Genomic DNA, 20324 nt, shown 5'->3' on the forward strand with positions numbered 1-20324 from the left:
CTACCATACAGTCCCTTTTCATTCAGACGCCGACGGATAGTACGGGTTGACACTGTTGTACCCTCGGACTGCAGGGCAGCTTGAACTTGTTTGGATGTTAGTCGAGGTTCTTTATCCACCATCCGCACAATCTTGCGTTGAAATCTCTGGTCAATTTTTCTTTTCCGTCCACATCTAGGGAGGTTAGCCACAGTGCCATGGGCTTTACACTTCTTGATGACACTGCGCACGGAAGACACAGGAACATTCAGGTCTTTGGAGATGGACTTGTAGCCTTGAGATTGCTCATGCTTCCTCACAATTTGGTTTCTCAAGTCCTCAGACAGTTCTTTGGTCTTCTTTCGTTTCTCCATGCTCAATGTGGTCACACAAGGACACAGGACAGAGGTTGAGTCAACTTTAATCCATGTTAACTGGCTGCAAGTGTGATTTAGTTATTGCCAACACCTGTTAGGTGCCACAGGTAAGTTACAGGTGCTGTTATTACACCAATTAGAGAAGCATCACATGATTTTTCAAACAGTGCCAATACTTTTGTCCACCCCCTTTTTTAGGTTTGGTGTGGAATTATATACAATTTGGCTTTAGGACAATTCTTTTTGTGTTTTTTCATTGAAGATAAATTAAATGAAGATAATAATACCAAAGAATTTGTGATTGCAATCATTTTCAGGAAGAAACTGAGTATTATCTAACAGAATTGCAGGGGTGCCAATACTTTTGGCCACCACTGTATCTTATTTATATAGTTACATAAGATGAAAAAAGACAAAGCTCCATTACATTCAACCTTTCTCCCCAGGTATACAGTACGTTCTGTATCACCTGATTTATAACCTCCAATGCCATTTGTTGTGATAAAAGCCCCCAGATCCCTGGGAACGGTCAGTGCACAGTGTACGGAGCTGTGCTGTTCCGGTTCAATACTGCGGAGCGGTACATGCTGCACATAACACATCTGCATCTCTGGCTGCTATGGGCATAAAAGGGGACAAACTTATGGTGTGGCCCCCATGCTCCCCTGACCTCAACCCCATTGAGAACCTCTGGAGCATCATCAAAAGGAGTGTCTATGATGGCGGGAGGCAGTTCACATCTAAGCAACAGCTCTGGGAGGGTATTCTGTCCTCATGCAAAACAACTGAAGCAGAAACCATCCAAAACCTGACAAATTCAATGGACGAGAGAGTTCAGAAGCTCCTTTCGAACAAGGGGTCCTATGTGCAAATGTAACATCACCTAGAATAAAGTTTTGAGTTGAAAACTGTTTGATTTCAGTGTGTAATAACCTGCTAATGCTTATAATTTCAAAAATGACCATTTTTTGTTCTTTATTAAAATGAAAAGGTTGAAAACTCTGCTGTGCATAATAATTTGGAACATGCATTTTGAGTGCAGTTTGAATTTTTTATTTTTTTTTAAATATCCTGTTATCATAGGCAGTTTGTACAAAAACCTTTCCATTGTACTCTAATAGTTATTTGACTGGAAAATTACAATGACTGCAATTCATATAGGTAATTTGGGAAAATCTGAGAAAATATTATTTGCATAATAATTTGGAACACAGTGTACAGTGTACAGTGCCACAGGCGGAGAATATTCCAAGAGTTAAATCCAGAGAGTGCACTCAAACAGTAACTCTAGACCCCTACTCTTTTGACCATACTTTACACTGCAGCTCGGATCAGTTAAACACTCACTTAGACGTGTTCTCTTTTGGGGTCTGGAATAGCCTGAATTCAAACTCACTGTCTTATTTTCTTAGGATAGTGTTTTTTTTTTCACCATGCTTTACACTGCAGCTGAGAAGAGCTAGTTATAAGAATAAGCTCTGCAGGAAGTGAGCGCATAGAGAGGAGGTTTTTATGATAGTATGGACTAGCAGGCGACTGGTGCACAGGGCGTGAGGGGTTGTGCACGGCGCAGTGACGGTGACACGTGTGGAGATAGAAGCGGCAGCTGGGCGCAATATTTCAGATTTGCATCCCTTTCTACTGCAGCCAAATACTCTGGTGAGCAGGGAAATGAATGGAAAAGTGAATATGAAGCCAGCCCCAGTGCTTCATGTGTCCACAGGCAAATAACCTGAACTTTCCACCCACTGTTAAAGGGGTGCTAATCCTTAAAGGGGTAGGATGTTTTGATATAAACACATGAGCAGCACAAATCTCCCTCCTGACCTGATAGTTTGTTCATGTTACAATGTAGCAGTCTGTGGTCCAACAGCTCACAGAGGATTGTCTGGACCGGATACAACTGTAACAACCCTCCAGCTGTAAGAAGTATTAGGTCTGTACAGGTTTTATGATGCATATGTTCTAGGTAAGAATACACGGCCCCACATACGGGTCCATATATATAGAAGGCTAAATGATGGCAGTGCATATAATGCCGGGAGTGGCAGGGTTATTTTCTGTATTACTACTAGTAGTTACATGATTGATCTTGTGCTCATTAGGCGTTCTTTCGTTTAGCCTGATCATTAAAGGGTTATTCATAGGTTTAAAAAAAAAAAAGAGACGCATTAAAGGGGCGCAACTAAACAACTTGTGGAGGTCGTCCAAAATCTTTACGATTTTTTGGGGGCAGAAAATATTACACATTTGTGACCACTGGCAGCCGCGATCATGACGCTTGTGTCAAATACCACGTCCAATGACTAAGGAGACATGAGATAGGATAAGCCTAAGGCTACAGCCACCTGGCGACGGTAAGGCGACCTGAAGATTGCAATCTCACAATTGCTTATGTGGTCGTGTTGTGACTATTGCTAGAAAATCCTGACCGGTTGGATTTTGCTTGCAGGCTTGTGCGTCATCCATGATTTCACCATCCGAGAACACAAAGTAAGTTACTTGTCACCTTGAACTGTTTGCAATTTCTATCCTTCACAAGTGATTTTTCTCATACGCAAAAAAACTGTCCGAGTTTCATCGGCGAATTTGATCAGTGTCATTAAAGTTTGGTCAGTGTCAGTATTTAGTCATCAGAGTTTGGTTAGTTTTTTTTATCAGTTTTTCTTAAATGGAAAAAAGTTTCTGTAGCTTCTCCTGATGAACAGTGTATGAAAATAGACAGCGCATGGATGGCATCCTAGTTCTGTCCGATTTTTCACAGATCCATAGATTTGCATTGACGAGTTTGTTCTAACAATTGGATCAATAGTGGATAAGTCATGAGGACCACTTAATCCAAGGAAAATAAAATCGGAAAAGAGAACTAACCCATAGGTTATTGTAGGAATGAAGAACATGGATGGCACTTGTATGAATGCGAATGACGTCTGAATGAGCCCCTACTGTAGTAATACACAATATCACAATTCTTTTTGACTTCTATAAGAAGCCTCAAATGTCAACATTCAGCAAATTCTGCATGCAATAAGATAAATCTAAGGCGACATTCCACATACATCAAAAACTGACCATTTTTCTCTCATGTATCATCTGTTTTGCATCCGTTTAATATCCGTATTGCATCTGATTTTTTTTCTCATCTTTTTTTAAAAGCTGGAGGTAGACTGAACTTTTTTTCACCCATTGACTCAGTTGAAAATGGATGAAACCGTGCAAGTTGCATGCGCCTTGTTTGCAGTTTGGCTTTAAAATAGTTGCATGATCTTGTAGCTTGAATTGCCATTGTGACTGTGCATGCACAACAGCGCAAATGTGAGCAAGACCTTAAAGTGACAGCTCCCTAATAGTGAAATAACCCATATCGATGTCCCAGACGACCCTCCAGCGCCACTCCTCTGCTGGGATGGCCCTTCCCCTGACAAGTTCTGGGCTGGGAGGAAGTTGCTGGACTTGGGAGCTGGATAACAGATTTCCTTCAAGCACAATCCTTGCTGTCCCGTTATCTGGTGGTGCATGTCAGGACTACTCTCCCTCCCTCCCCCCTGTCATACCACCACATCCCCCCACCCCTCACACACACACTGCCAAAAAAACAAGCAACCCCCCCTCCTTCTCCTTCCTCATTTCCTTAACAGCATTTCCTGAGCTGGATAACCCAGTGATTTGTAAGAAAAGGAGGAAGAAGGAAAAAAAACGACAGATAGGTCAAAAAGAGTCATTTACAGCCTCTGGGACTGGTCATGGTGCACCTTGGAGTGCAAGCTCCTGTGACTTTCTACTGAGCCAGAGAAGAGGATTTATCCTGGGACAATCCTGCAGAGGTGGCACACTGTGCCCTGCCCTGAATCCAGATGCCAAGGTGCCACCACCCAGCTGCTTAGCCTCCCAGGATGTGATCCCTCTGTCCATCCCAATCTCAGCCTGTAGATCTTCAGTCTGCATCCCTCCTCCTCCTCCCCACCCTGGGGTGACAGCTGATCTCCTGTCCAGAGCTGCTGGGATTTTCATGGAGTGACTTGGAAGGAGCTGGGACATCCCCAATGTTGGCTGGCTGAGTTTACACTGGGCTCCCTCACCCCTCTCACTGCTGCATTATCTAGAAATTACTTTGATTTGTACTGGGAGGGGTAAGGGGGGGCTCCTCTCTGGACCAACTCATGAAGAACAAGGGAGCCAAGACGAAGATCAAAAGGAAAGGAGCCTTTGGATGTGACCTGACAGAGCACCTGGAGACCTCTGGGCAGGATGGTAAGTGCCCCCTCCTCCTGACTGCCAACCCTTTATACCCACCTAAGGGTGGGCAGCCTCCCCTATATCACTGCAGGATAGGGGTAGACCCAGTATGGAGCGATCCTGGAAATGATGCAACTACGAGGTGTGGGCACGGAAGGGTTAACGGACATCTGATTTGAATTAACGGCCGGAAAAAAAAAAAGTAACTGTTACAAGTTCTACAAAATGTATCAACAGAATGTTAACCCTGTGTGCGCCGCCGCGGGGGGGGGGGTGACACGGGCTGAATGGGGTTAACACTTTCACTGCCAGGAATCTGCCTGGATTATGGATTCTACAGCGTCAATGCAGATTACCTGGGGCATTGATTATCCCTGTGCTGGGAAAGGTCCCTGGTAGGGGAGGGGAGAGCTTTAGCCCACTGATTGCCAAGAAGTTTTACCCTGTGAGTTATCCCTATACATTGTGAAGGCAATATAGAGGAAGGGCATGGATTAACCCACTGCCTGCCAGGGAGCTCAATGTCCAGTACATTATGTGAATAGATGGCTTTATGCAGATGGAGGTACGATTAACTCGCTGTCTGCCAGGAAGCCGCATGCTTTATAGACTTGGTATCAATGGTGAAGGGGTAATTTATAGCTGTGGATGGGTAAGAAAGCCCTAGAGTTAACCCATTGACTGCTAGGAAGGTGCATGACATATGTATAACAGTTGTGTGAAGAGGGATCATCCTCATGTCTTGAATTTCCACTCACAGCATTATTTTTATAACTGTAACACTTTATATGCTGGAAACTTTGCTGTAAACGTGTTATAATGTCATCCCATGGCCTGGGCTACACTTGTAGCACTACTGATTTGATTTTGAACTATTTAGGTAAAGCACTACATTGAGTTGTATGTAACTGGGCGGACTGCAGCTGCCATTTAATAATTAGCACTACATAAAGTCGCAGTGTAGCCCTGGCCTTATGGCTACGTTCCCACGATGAGCTTTTGGTGACTTTTTTTCACCCTGCGTATTTTCGAAAAAATGCAAGTAACCAATTGTTACTTATGAGTGCAGAAAATCTGCAACATCAAAAATACACCAAAGGCTCATCATGAGAACATAGCCTTAAATCTGTATGAACGACTTTCCTGGTAAAGAAATGGTTAATGAAAAGATCGCGATTAACCCCTCAATGCCCAGACATGCACTTTATAAAGCAGGACAGGAATAATATGATTATTCAACCTAATCTGGGGTAGCAATGCTTGGGTTGTGTTGGTGGGGTGCACTTTTATTTGATGATAAGGTATCTTCTTAAGTGACCAGTGGCCATTAACGCAAAGCAATTGCCTGTTGTCAATATTGATCTATTATAAAGGAGTAACTATGGAGGGGTGTAGTTGCACTTGTGCTCTGGAGTCTATGGGGGCACAAAATGTCCCTTTGGCTCATGTGAGAAGATCACTATTAATAAAAAAAAACCTGATACTTGGAAGCCTTGTTGGAGATTTTTCATTGGGGCTCAAGAACTTCAAGTTAGCCACTGCTTTCTAATATCTGTGGGTAAGGGCCACATTTTTCCTTTCATTCTTCTATGGAATTGTTCACGATCGTTCAGATAACCACATTGCAGATTGATACAGGTTTCTGTCTAAAAAGGGTTAATATGAATAGTACTTCTTATACTTGCCCTGAAGAGTCATTCTATTAACATCCTGTATGGATTAAAAAGAAATGACACAACTGAGACGATCAGTCATCATGGTATATGTCACGCTTACACACTCTGTGCTGCTGTGACATGGTGTATGTCACGCTTACACACTCTGTGCTGCTGTGACATGGTATATGTCACGCTTACACACTCTGTGCTGCTGTGACATGGTATATGTCACGCTTACACACTCTGTGCTGCTGTGACATGGTATATGTCACGCTTACACACTCTGTGCTGCTGTGACATGGTATATGTCATGCATACACACTCTGCTGCTGTGACATGGTATATGTCATGCTTACACACTCTGTGCTGCTGTGACATGGTATATGTCATGCTTACACACTCTGTGCTGCTGTGACATGGTATATGTCATGCTTACACACTCTGTGCTGCTGTGACATGGTGTATGTCATGCTTACACACTCTGTGCTGCTGTGACATGGTATATGTCATGCTTACACACTCTGTGCTGCTGTGACATGGTATATGTCACGCTTACACACTCTGTGCTGCTGTGACATGGTATATGTCACGCTTACACACTCTGTGCTGCTGTGACATGGTATATGTCACGCTTACACACTCTGTGCTGCTGTGACATGGTATATGTCACGCTTACACACTCTGTGCTGCTGTGACATGGTATATGTCACGCTTACACACTCTGTGCTGCTGTGACATGGTATATGTCACGCTTACACACTCTGTGCTGCTGTGACATGGTATATGTCACGCTTACACACTCTGTGCTGCTGTGACATGGTATATGTCACGCTTACACACTCTGTGCTGCTGTGACATGGTATATGTCACGCTTACACACTCTGTGCTGCTATGACATGGTATATGTCACGCTCACACACTCTGTGCTGCTGTGACATGGTATATGTCACGCTTACACACTCTGTGCTGCTGTGACATGGTATATGTCACGCTTACACACTCTGTGCTGCTGTGACATGGTATATGTCACGCTTACACACTCTGTGCTGCTGTGACATGGTATATGTCACGCTTACACACTCTGCTGCTGTGACATGGTATATGTCACGGTTACACACTCTGTGCTGCTGTGACATGGTATATGTCACGCTTACACACTCTGTGCTGCTGTGACATGGTATATGTCACGCTTACACACTCTGTGCTGCTGTGACATGGTATATGTCACGCTTACACACTCTGTGCTGCTGTGACATGGTATATGTCACGCTCACACACTCTGTGCTGCTGTGCCATGGTATATGTCACGCTTACACACTCTGTGCTGCTGTGACATGGTATATGTCACGCTTACACACTCTGTGCTGCTGTGACATGGTATATGTCACGCTTACACACTCTGTGCTGCTGTGACATGGTATATGTCACGCTTACACACTCTGTGCTGCTGTGACATGGTATATGTCACGCTTACACACTCTGTGCTGCTGTGACATGGTATATGTCACGCTTACACACTCTGTGCTGCTGTGACATGGTATATGTCACGCTTACACACTCTGTGCTGCTGTGACATGGTATATGTCACGCTTACACACTCTGTGCTGCTGTGACATGGTATATGTCACGCTTACACACTCTGTGCTGCTGTGACATGGTATATGTCACGCTCACACACTCTGTGCTGCTGTGCCATGGTATATGTCACGCTTACACACTCTGTGCTGCTGTGACATGGTATATGTCACGCTCACACACTCTGTGCTGCTGTGACATGGTATATGTCACGCTTACACACTCTGTGCTGCTGTGACATGGTATATGTCACGCTTACACACTCTGTGCTGCTGTGACATGGTATATGTCACGCTTACACACTCTGTGCTGCTGTGCCATGGTATATGTCACGCTTACACACTCTGTGCTGCTGTGACATGGTATATGTCACGCTTACACACTCTGTGCTGCTGTGACATGGTATATGTCACGCTTACACACTCTGTGCTGCTGTGACATGGTATATGTCACGCTTACACACTCTGTGCTGCTGTGACATGGTATATGTCACGCTTACACACTCTGTGCTGCTGTGACATGGTATATGTCACGCTTACACACCCTGTGCTGCTGTGACATGGTATATGTCACGCTTACACACTCTGTGCTGCTGTGACATGGTATATGTCACGCTTACACACTCTGTGCTGCTGTGACATGGTATATGTCACGCTTACACACCCTGTGCTGCTGTGACATGGTATATGTCACGCTTACACACTCTGTGCTGCTGTGACATGGTATATGTCATGCTTACACACCCTGTGCTGCTGTGACATGGTATATGTCAGGCTTACACACTCTGTGCTGCTGTGACATGGTATATGTCACGCTTACACACTCTGTGCTGCTGTGACATGGTATATGTCACGCTTACACACTCTGTGCTGCTGTGACATGGTATATGTCACGCTTACACACTCTGTGCTGCTGTGAGTAACGTAGTAGGCATTGGAAGAAACCTGACATCAGAGTATTGGCTCACTGTAGGGTTCAGATTTCATTTTTTGGCTACGTGTTTGTTTGTTTTCTAATCATATTGTTAATTTTTAAAGTGACCATATGCCAATTTCCAACCCCTGGGCAAAGTCTCTGCATTGCTTCTCATATTGGGAACATGTCCTGTTCTTCCCCCTTAAGGGCCGATGTTTTCAGATAGACGATCGCAGTAATTACAGCTCTGGTAATTGTATGCGATTGATAATTACAGTGTGCGCGTCTGCGCTCATACGTGGCTGTTACTGAGCAATGGGGACTGTGATGTAGAATAGAGAAGGTCCTGTCCTCCTAAATACCTGTGTCCTCCGCCCCAATCTTAGGGCTCTAGGTGTTAAAATGTGGTCCAAAAAGTCCTCTTGCACATAGCAATCATTCAGATTCCAGCTCTCCTTTTTCTCTCATTTTTGGGCTGACCACATTTTAATACCCCAAAAGTTCTACAACTTTCTACTTTGTGTTTCACTTTCTCGCCATTTCCAGATTTCAACTTGCCGTCAAAGAATGCAATTTTTCTTGTCTGCATCCATAGGCTGAAGACCTGTACAGACCTAAACCTTCTCGCAGCTGCGGGTTTGTTATAATTGCATCTGGTGTAGACAATCCTTTAAGCCCTTAATACATCTCTCTCTTGCACATATAGTTTTCAAGATCTCTGCTTGCTGTAAAAGCGACAATGCTCACTTTCACTGACAGCAAGCAGAGATCTTGCAAATGGTGAGGAAATGCTAAGTCTATAAGGCTACGTTCCCACTGTGAGTTTTTGACGCTGCATATTTTTGAAAAAATGCAAGTAACCTATCTTTCTTAATGGATGCAGAAAATCTGCAACATCAAAAAGCTCATTGTGGGAACATGGCTTTAGAAAATGTCAGAACTTTTCATTCATGCAGCCCATGAACCGGCTGCTTTTACCCGGCTTATGATTACTGGATATTGAAGTTTCCGGTGAGAAATTCTTCATATATTATTAATACCATGAAGTACAAATGCTGCAACGTCGTACACATCAATATAGATCTTAACATTTATTGATATAACACTTTACTGTAAATGAAAACTGTAGATTCAATGAGGCTTCAAGGGCCTGTATCCCCATGATGACACTTCCGGACCCTGCACAGTGTTCTCCTAGGAACCAATCACAAGCCAGCTTTTATTTTTGTAGAAAAAAAATATAAAGTTGTGAATAATTACAAGACCCAGTGTCCTTATGATAAGACTGAACTATCTGATTACCGGGCAGGAAGTGTTGTCATGGGACAGGGTAAATGTGGGCCTTTGGACAAAAGTGTAAAAGAGTTATATCAGTGAGTGATCATTTCTCGCTGCACAAGTTGTAGATTTTATTTTTACCATTTTCTATTTTCATACGGCTTTCTGATCTTTTTATTCCATTTTTTGGGGCAGGTGAAATGATTTTGCTGGCACCCTGAACGCCTCTTATTATTACTAGACCCCCATAATGACCTGGCATTGCAGTGCTGGCTGAGGAAGTTCGCACTGCCCTGGTCTGGCTACTTCGCAGTACAGGAGAGGATGCCGGACCAGGGTAGTGTGAATATTGGTGGTCCTTTTCCTGAAGTGGCTTTGCTGTTGTTTTTTTATGGCTGCCCCGCCACCTTACTGGCGGAAGCTGCCCAAAGGATGAACACGAAAGTTTTTAATCGCTTCACGGTTTAGCAGTTAAAAGAAGTAAAAAAAAAAAAAATGGAACGTGTGCAGAGCAATCTCGTTTTAACATTGCTGTGCACTTTTTGCGGTGCTTTTTCAGGCAGCGTCCAGGTGGAATCCACTTGAAAATGACCACATGTGCTCATACCCTCAAGTTACTTTTTTTTTTTTAGGAGGATTTTTATTTTCTCCAATATCTACATCAAAAATGGCTTCAACTATGCTTGGAAACCTTTTCCTGTTCATTGCAATAGAAAAATCACTTTGTGTTTATCGAGTTCAACAAGTTTTCAGAACTGCTGTGGGGAAGAAAAAAGGAATGACGTCACTTCTTCCTTGTGGAATCTGCTCCAAACTTGACAGTGTCAAGACAAAAGGCTGCAAAACAGTGTGGAAAAAAGAGCTTCAGAAAACCTTAAAACTGCTTCAGGAAAAGAAAAAAAAACTCTCCAAACTTCCCTCCCCTCCTCAAATAAAAGCTCCATTTTATGCATTGAATTGCTTGTTACTTTTTCCACTACGAAAAAAACTCTTTGTGAACGTACCTTTAAGGGTCAGATAATAAAGCAGACTTTCCATCTGAATTGTCAAGGATGAACATATGCAGCATATTACAGTATAAATATTGTGGCTAAAATTGTACCAAATCTCATCCAAACGCTACGGAGAAAATCTGCTGCAAAAATTGATGGGTGTAATTTATGTTGTGGATTTGCATTGCACATATTTGCAATGTATAAAAATGAAATCTGCAGTAAATCTGTTGCAGTAATCATTTGTTGCAGCAAAAATTTCTGAAACAAAAACTACAACAGATTTTCGGTCGCTGCGGAAATGCTACAGATCTGCTGCAGATTTCACCCTTCACAGCAAAAGGTAAAATCACTGTGAAAATCTTGCAGTTTTTACATTATTATTTCTGATCTTTTAGGGTATGCTCACACCGAGTTTTCTACCTGCAGTCAAAAAGTTTTCTAGTGGAACCATTTCAGGAAAATCTTCTTTTGGTAGTTTTTAAAAGAGTTTTTCCACCGTTTTTGGGCTATGTTCATACAGAGTTTTTATAGTGGTTTTTGGAGCCATGACTGAGTGGAAACTCTCCAAATCCTCCTCTAAATCTCTAAACACCTGAAAAACTTTCTGCTCTGTTTAGATGCAAAAACTCAGCAAAAGTACTCCATGTCTACATAGCCTCTATGTGCACACGGAGTCTTTTTGCTGAGTTTTCACAACAAAAACTGAGCTGAACCTCCTACGTTTTTAAGGGATTTCCGTTTTTTGAGGAGGATTTGAAGAGTTTCCATTTAGTTTCTGCTCAGTAGCACTGAGCACACGATGTCTTAAGGTGGTTTACGCCACGGAAACTGCCTGAAAACCTATCAAAAAGCGTTCAGAAGAATGAACATATGCATGTCTATGAAAATAGGACTTGCTGTGCACATGTGTAGGCTTTTTATACTTCTTGTAACCATTTCAGGGTTTGGAAACCCTGGATCTGTTAAAAGTATCATGTTCTTCTTCAATTAATAGAAGATATAGCAAAAAGATGCCAGAGTGAAAACGACGGTAAAACTGCTGGGAAAGCCGATTCAGGAAAAAGCTGCCAGCCGCCTTTAAATGAATCAGGCAAGGTAGTGGCGTGCACCGCTATGTACGCTTCGCCACAGATCTAACTCCAGCCTGTGCTGGAGTAAGATTTGTGGTGTAGCAAACACCCACCACTACTTGTGATGAATTTGGCGAGCGGGGAATGCAATGCCCTGTCCGTCCACGTGCCACCCCACTTTGTCCGAGCTGGGTCGAAAATTGCATGAAAACTCCAAAAGTTAAATCTTTTGTTGGTGCGCAAGCTTGCGTTGCACCCAAAAAAAAATTGCAACATTTCAAAGCTTTTTTTCGGCAGAAACCTGACGAAAAAGCTTTGATGAATCGCCCCGGAGCAGAAACTGCAAAACTCCTTGAAAACTTGGAGGTTCTGCTCATTTTTTGAAGCATTGGGAGAGTTTCCTCTCAGCTTGTGCTTAGATTCTGCTTCAAAAACTTCTCGAATAACTATGTGTGCACATAGCCTTACAGAGTTTTTTTTTGCTTTTTTGCAGCCTTTAGATTGGATGGTGGCATGGTGCCTAGTCTGGGGCGTTTTCCATCAGGATCCTGCTTCAGAGAAGTGACATGTGCTTTCTTTTCTCCAAACAAGTTATTTTGAAAACCTGAAGCGCTTTTTCCTGCTGTTTTTTTTTGGGGGAGTGGAGCAGTATAAACAAACTCTAAAGGCTATGTTCACACATCATGGTTTTTTCAGCGTTTTTTGATGCTTTTTTTTTTTTTTAATGCAAATTTCAGCTGCTTTTTACAGTACCACCAAAGTCTATGAGATTCCAGAAATCTCATGCACACATCATAGTTTGTTCAGGATTTTGTGCTTTGCATGTTTTTTTTTGAAAGATAGAGCATGTCACTTCTTTCAGCGTTTTTTTTCCATGTTTTTTCACCCATTGGAAGTAATGGGTGGTGAAAAAAATGCTGAAAAAACGCAGGTGTCAAGTGTTCAGCTTTTTTTGTGCATAAACCAGAATGAGATTTTTTTTTTCCCACTGAATTTTATGTACAGAGACAAAAGGATGCACCAAAAAAAAAAGCAAGAAAACAGCAACAAAAATCCTCCTGGCAAGAGATCAGGTTTTGTTGCAGAAAATTAATGCAGAAAAAAAAACATGGTGTGTGAACATCGTCTAAGGTTGAAATCACACATTAAATTTTTGGAAATCGAAGGGAAGGTCTTCTCCTTCCCGCTGGATCCACTTCTGGCTTTGTGTGACCTCGGCCTTATAGTAGTAGCGGTAGCCGGTCATCATGCTGCGCCCCAGAGAGAGCTGTATGGGGTTTTTGATTATTTTGACTCTCTACCCCGCTTTGCTGATGACAGGACTGTGCTGGTCCCTCCGCTAGAAGCAGGAATTTGGGGTAATGATTCCCACATGAGTTAGGAATGGCAGGAGTAGGGCCAGGCGGGAGGAATGCTGGTGGCTCCATCTGTTTCCCACCTGCCCCTTCTCCGCAGAGTGGCTGCCATTCCTGCCGCCTTCCATCAGCAGCATAGAGAGGGCTCTGTTCTGGGACTGTCCAGGTCTCTGATCAGCCGCCAAGCAGAGTGCGTGCCTGCGCCTTTAACGCTTGCTTCATTTCCTTCATATGTCTCTGTAGACACGTGTGTGTGCCGCAACACGTCCCAGTCATTCACCGCTGCCATTAATCCTCTAATATAAACTATGTCTATTCCTCCAGATTGGTAGAAATACTTCAGCCACCTCCTGGGTGACAACTAACACGTCTATCGTCTTATTTAAAGGGGTTGTCATTTTAGCTTTCTCAGCTGGGACTTTTGGACTGGAATTGCCTGGGGTCATTTACTTTATTGCCATAGACGTGATTTGATTATATTGTGACAGATTAATGAAATCGTCTAAAATAAAATGTCGGTTTTTGCATAGCAACCACTCACAGGGCAGCTTTCATTTCACCAGAGCAGTTTAAGAAATGAAAGCTTAACTCTGATTGGTCGCTATTGGCAACATTTATCACAAATGATGACTACTGTGGGAAATTTATAAAACGGTCTACAAGGAAGTGTCTGACATCCATAGCAACCAATCACGGCACAGCTTTCAAGTCACATTCTGTCCTTAAAAAATGAAAGCTGTGCCGTGATTGGTTGTTATGGACAACATTTTCTTTCAATGAAAAATGTTGCCGATAGCAACCAATCAGAGCTCAGCTTTCATTTTTTAAACTGCTCTGATAAAATGAAAGAAGCATTGTGATTGGTTGCTATGGACAACAAAGAAAGGTTTCATTGATTTCTAAGAAGCCTCGTATACGTCACTCCCATAAATCCCCCTGTATTAGGCGGCCATAAAACAGAGCTCTGTATAATAACGTGTCAGTTTTAGATAATAGGGTCATTATTAACAGTTTATAAAAAGTTATCACACCTAATAAATGATGTTGACTGTGAGTGCAGCGCCAGAAAGTGAACTCTATGTAGCCATGTTTTATAATCAGCTACATTATATGCCAGCGGCCCCCCACGCAATGCCGAACTATAACAGTGTACATCAGAAAGCCTGGTGCCACAGAAGAACGCTGGCATGACAGCCCAAGCCAGTGTAGTCCGCGGACCCTTAGTCAAAGTGCCCCTTTAACAGAGCCAGTTAGAGACCCCCAATGAAAAGTGCCAACAGGAGATTCTCACAAGTAGTGTTAAAGGGGTATTCCCATCTCCAAAATCCTATCCCAATATGTAGTATTGTACAACCAGTAACATCTAACTCACTATATGAGTGGTCGTAACCATGGATGTCTAAGCTACTGCAGTGCCCTGCACATGAGGTAAGCGACATAGCGAATCAGAAGAACTATACTATATTTCTAATTGGAGGTATTTGCTAATATTATTATTATTACACCTACTACATATTGGGATAGGATACCTCTTTAAGGCCGCAATACGCATACACTGTTGGCCAATCGATTGCTTATAGGGGGAGGATCGGGAGACCCTTATACACATGGCTGATTCCACCAATATCGGCAGGTACGACTGACGTAAATTTGGGGGCCTTTAGAGTCTTCCCCCCCCCCCCCCCCCCCGTGAATATTGCCATCTATAATTAGTGCAATCAGAGGTGCCTTATGGCTCATTCACATGTTCAGTTTTTCCAGATACGAAAAAAATGGACCAATTATTCTGATCAGGGCTTGTTCTCACGTTCAGTAATTGGTCAGTATTTTACATCAGGATTTGTAAGCCAAAACCAGGAGTGGGTGATAAATGCAGAAGAGGTGACGTGTTTCTATTATACTTTTCCTCCTGATTGTTCCACTCCTGGTTTTGGCTACAAATACTGATATAAAATACTGAACGTGTGAACGTGGCCTCACAGTTTGATCAGAGTGGGGTCCGAGTGTCGTCCGTTTTTATCGTACCTGGAGAAGTAATAATAATAAAAAAAAGTTTCTCCATTTTGACAGTCTGTAAATATCAGACCTCACTCGTACGTGAATGAGCCCTTATAAGCAGTACCAGGCCGGATTCACACGTCCAAGTACAGATCACGACAGTTTGCGAGTTCCTGGCTGGTGAGATGGGGTCAGGAGAGGGTGGAGGGTCCGGACATCGGGGTCCGTAGTCATACCGTGAATGTCCCTTATGTGAAGTCAGCTTTAGGCATCATTATCAGTGTTTGCTCGGTGTCATCAGTGTGTTTCACGTATGGATAAATGACAGAGCTTCTCCTCTTCTGCCATGCCGTGTGCTGTACGTGTTTTTCACGGACCCATAGACTCGTATTGGCCCTTTTTATTTGTGCTGCCGGAAAATAAATAGACATGTCTCCTTGCCTGAAAAAACACGGACCTGTGAACAGCCCCATAATGGGTACGTGTTGTATCCTTGAAAAACAGATGAGGAATGAGCAACCCATGAGTTATGCCAGTATTATAGAGGCACATTGACTGGCACTGTATATGGGTGAAGTCAGAGTGCCCCTATCCAAAAAAAACCTGCCTCATCAGTGATATCGGTCAGAATGCACTCAATGGATAGAATGTCCCTATACCAGAGTTTAAGAGCCCTCGTGAACAGTGCCAGGCACTGTCCGACAGAGAGACCCCATTAACAGTGCCTTATAAAATGTCGCCCTATGTACACCGCTGTATACTCGGGCTGATCACAGACTGCTTACATAGTCTGACGTAGCAGGGACGGTCTCCCGTACACTATGTAATCCCACACATCGGATTACGCCCTGCAGAGTACGGCCGTGACCCATATATGTTATTGATAGTATGGCTGGACCCTAGAAGCCCTAACATTCTCCTATACACATTGTGGCCAATAAGTTCTTTACTTGTGAGAAACTATAATAAAGTCTATACTGCTATCTTATTACCCCCTCAAATCCACTCAGCAAATTGTTGTTGTTGTTGCCCCTCTTGCTCTATTTTCTGAAGCTAAAACAAGTCTGTGCCGCACAAACAGGCAGAGTACTGTATCGCAGAAGGAAATATCTTCATGTACCTGTAATTACAGGACTTCAAGGCAAGGAAAACTTCACAACCTGTAGAATATAAAGACTGCCCAACCTTTGGTGGTAGCATCCCTATAAGTCACCCTTTAACACTCCTTACAACATATCCATATTTTTCTTTCTTTATGGACGTAACGTAAAAACTTTTTTTCCCATGGGACATTGTCGATAAGAGACTATACATAGCTGGTCAACTGAAAGGGAATCTATCAGTGGGATCAACCCTCCTAAGCCGACTATATGGACATGTGGGTCATAGGGAGCTGAATAAAATGACACCTTGATATCTGCGATCGAATCCACATTTTTCTTATATGCAAATGAGCTGTTAAGATCTATGTACTAGAATCTGCCTCCAGAGCTTATTTCAAGTGTAAGGGGACATTACCAGTGTGAGACATGTAGATCAGGAGAGCAGACTGTCAGTCATTACATGTCTCACATATGTAACGCCCCCTTTCATTTACCAAAAGATCTAGAGGCGAACTCTCCGAGATTTATGTCCAGCCCATAGATCATAACAGCTCGTTTACATGTTAAGAAAGCCATGGATTTCTCGGGAATGAGACATCGAATCACAGATATCAAGGTTCCATTTTATTCAACTTTCCATGACCTACTTGCCCCTATAGATGGCCTAGGAGGGTTGACCCTACTGACAGGTTCCCTTTAAGGAAAGTTAGTCGTCTTTTAAAATAAATATATATATATATATATATATATATATATATATATATATATATATATATTTTTAGTAGCTACTATTTTCCTTTTCTAAAGCATTTCTGGGTTGAGGCTCCTTTTTAATTTTTGGAGCAATGCAAAAAAAAATTCTACTTTTTAGATAACGCTCTGCATTCTGTAAACTTTTTCTGTGACACAAAAGAGAATATTGTGGAAAAAAATATATATTTTTGTACCACTGATTAACGTTTTGATACATATATTAATTTGTGAAAAATAGTTGTTCTGGAAGAATCTCGTGTTTCATCCTATTCATTTTTTTTTTTATACATTTTTCTACTACATAGTGCCCAGCACACAATACATTTTGTACATTTAATTGCAGTATGTATGTTTTCACAGGGTACACTAATATCATTTTTAATTAAAGATTTTTTTTTCCTATAGGATTGGATACAAATTGCTATCATTAGCTATGTTGACTTAGCATTGACCAGTACAATTTGTACGAAGAAAACCTGCGTCACATGTTATGTCTGGGAACAATTCTCATAATGGGGTAAATTAGTGAAAATTCTTCTACCCAGATCTATAAGATATAGGTAATGGGGAGGCCCTGACAGTAGTTAGGAGGAGGGATGGAGGGTCTGGGTCTCATGCAGATTATAAACTTGACTTCTTCTTATAAGATGATGGAAGGAAAACGTTGGAAGGGTTTCCATGTTCTTACTAGGGAGTCACACCCTGTGTTCCCTGTGATTTTTTTTTTTTCCTGCTCTTGAAATGAAGTCATTTTCTGCTGATGGAAAAGTCAAATCCATCTGTCTGGGAGGGTAGGGTGAGGTGCAAAACAACAATATAGAGAGTTTGTAAGAAATATTGAAAAACTTTTAATAAAAAAAAAATAGCAAAAGAAAATTCTAAATGAAAAAAAAAAATCTTACATATCCTAGATTGTAAATGCAAGACTTATGAGTAGATAGCACACTGGTTAAAAAAGCCTCACAATTTACAGTTCATTGCATGTTAAATCAGCAAATTTATCATTTTCTTTCTTTGTGAAGCAATTCTGGGAAATATTTTCAAATTGGCCCAAAGGTAAACCCCATTGCGGTACCACATGAAAAACTTGCTATAGTTATCCTAATGAAAGGGGAAAATCTGCAACAAATACTTAAGACCATGTTCCAACATGGTATAGATGCTGCATTTTTTGTGTGCAGAAAATCTTCTAAACAGTTTGAGCAGAGTGAATGTGATTTCATTAAAACTCATGCATTTGAAGATGCTATTGAACAGTGGGGTTTTTTTTTTTGGTGCATTTTTCTTTATAGGCTTTGTATGGGGAGCCTGAAAAAATGGAATTGCAAATTTAAAGTGTGGAATCCCAGCTTTTCTGTGCTAAAAATGTATTGAAAAAACACTGCTTCGAATCTGCATGAAAAATACATAAAAAAGGGGAAAGTAGAGCAAAAATGCAATTATCAAAGCAGATTGCTATTGTGGAAACCTGCAGAAAAAACTTAGTGGGGGAAAAAGCAGCGGTTTTGCACATGGAGCATGGCCTAAAAGATAATGCATGCTGTAGTTTGAAAGGTGGTCACAAGTGGACCACTTTTAAATTGACCTATGATGACCTTAGGTTTGGGTTAATCATGGGACTTTAGCCATACAGCTCCTTTAGTAGAAGATGGCAGGTAGCTCAGATTTAGGGCCACGGCCCCACTATCAGTATTTGGTCAGTATTTTTTTCTCAGGAGTGGGAGCCAAAACCAGGAGTGGGTGATAAATGCAGAATTGGTGACTTGTTTCTATTATTCCTTTTCTCTGATTGTTCCTCTCCTGGTTTTGGCCCCCACTCCTGAGAAAAAATACTGACCGAATACTGATAGTGGGGCCGTGGCCTAATAGTAATATACAGGCCCAAACTACCCTGTCATACATCAGCTAAGCCATGGCCCCACTATCAGAATTTGGTCAGTTTTCGGTCAGTATTTTTTGTCAGGAGTGGGAGAAAAAAACAGGAGTTTCCCAGCTATAGAGTGAAATTATCAGCTGTAGATTAGTGATTGATTATTTGATTTGACTACTATGCATTGAAGAGGTTAATGATAGGGGCATCACTTCCTCCACAGTCCTCACATCTGTTTCCTGCTCCGATCCGTCTCCCTGTGATGCTGCCCTGATGATGTCAGTCGTTACTCAGCACCCGTGTCCTTCATAATGCAGCACGGGCGATTCCACAAAGAACGTGCTGCTCCAGGCTTTGAAGTCGAGTCTTCCCATTCACTGACGACAACATCCTAATTGCCCTTTTCCTACTTTAATTTTTTTGGAAATAAAAACTAATCTTCCTAAGTGGCTACGTGAGCCCTGTCCCATCTGATTCCAATCAGTTACCAGTGAATGGATAGGCTGCATTCTCAGTGATGTCACCGCTCTCTAGTGAATGGATAGGCTGCATTCTCAGTGATGTCACTGCTCTCTAGTGATGAATAGGCTGCATTCTCAGTGATGTCACCGCTCTCTAGTGAATGGATAGGCTGCATTCTCAGTGATGTCACCGCTCTCTAGTGAATGGATAGGCTGCATTCTCATTGACGTCACCGCTCTCTAGTGAATGGATAGGCTGCATTCTCAGTAATGTCCCCGCTCTCTAGTGAATGGATAGGCTGCATTCTCAGTGATGTCACCGCTCTCTAGTGAATGGATAGGCTGCATTCTCAGTTATGTTACCTCTCTCTAGTGAATGGATAGGCTGCATTCTCAGTGATGTCACTGTTGTCTAGTGAATGGATAGGCTGCATTCTCAGTGATGTCACTGTTGTCTAGTGAATGGATAGGCTGCATTCTCAGCGATGTCACCGCTCTCCAGTGAATGGATAGGCTGCATTCTCAGTGATGTCACCGCTCTCTAGTGAATTGATAGGCTGCATTCTCAGTGATGTCACTGCTCTCTCGTGAATGGATAGGCTGCATTCTCCGTGATGTCACCGCTCTCTAGTGAATGGATAGGCTGCATTCTCAGTGATGTCACTGCTCTCTAGTGATTGGATAGGCTGCATTCTCAGTGA

At 42.4% G+C, this 20324-nt stretch overlaps 1 protein-coding gene across 2 annotated transcripts in view; it reads left to right on the forward strand.

Moving 5' to 3' along the window:
• The first annotated feature begins 3921 nt into the window (after positions 1 to 3921).
• Positions 3922 to 20324, forward strand: part of ARHGAP31 (Rho GTPase activating protein 31) — a 203220-nt gene continuing 186817 nt past the window's right edge. Inside the window, exon 1 of one of the 2 annotated variants that reach the window (XM_073668582.1) lies at positions 3922 to 4607. In XM_073668582.1, coding sequence (XP_073524683.1) covers positions 4517 to 4607 — 91 coding nt within the window. In that variant the 5' untranslated portion in view covers positions 3922 to 4516. The remainder of the gene's footprint in view (positions 4608 to 20324) is intronic. The other variant, XM_073668581.1, reaches the window with a different exon arrangement.

The sequence above is a fragment of the Phyllobates terribilis genome, unplaced genomic scaffold (genome assembly GCF_046119375.1).
Source record: "Phyllobates terribilis strain yellow unplaced genomic scaffold, ASM4611937v1 Scaffold_2__4_contigs__length_985480577, whole genome shotgun sequence".
Lineage (NCBI taxonomy): Eukaryota > Metazoa > Chordata > Amphibia > Anura > Dendrobatidae > Phyllobates > Phyllobates terribilis.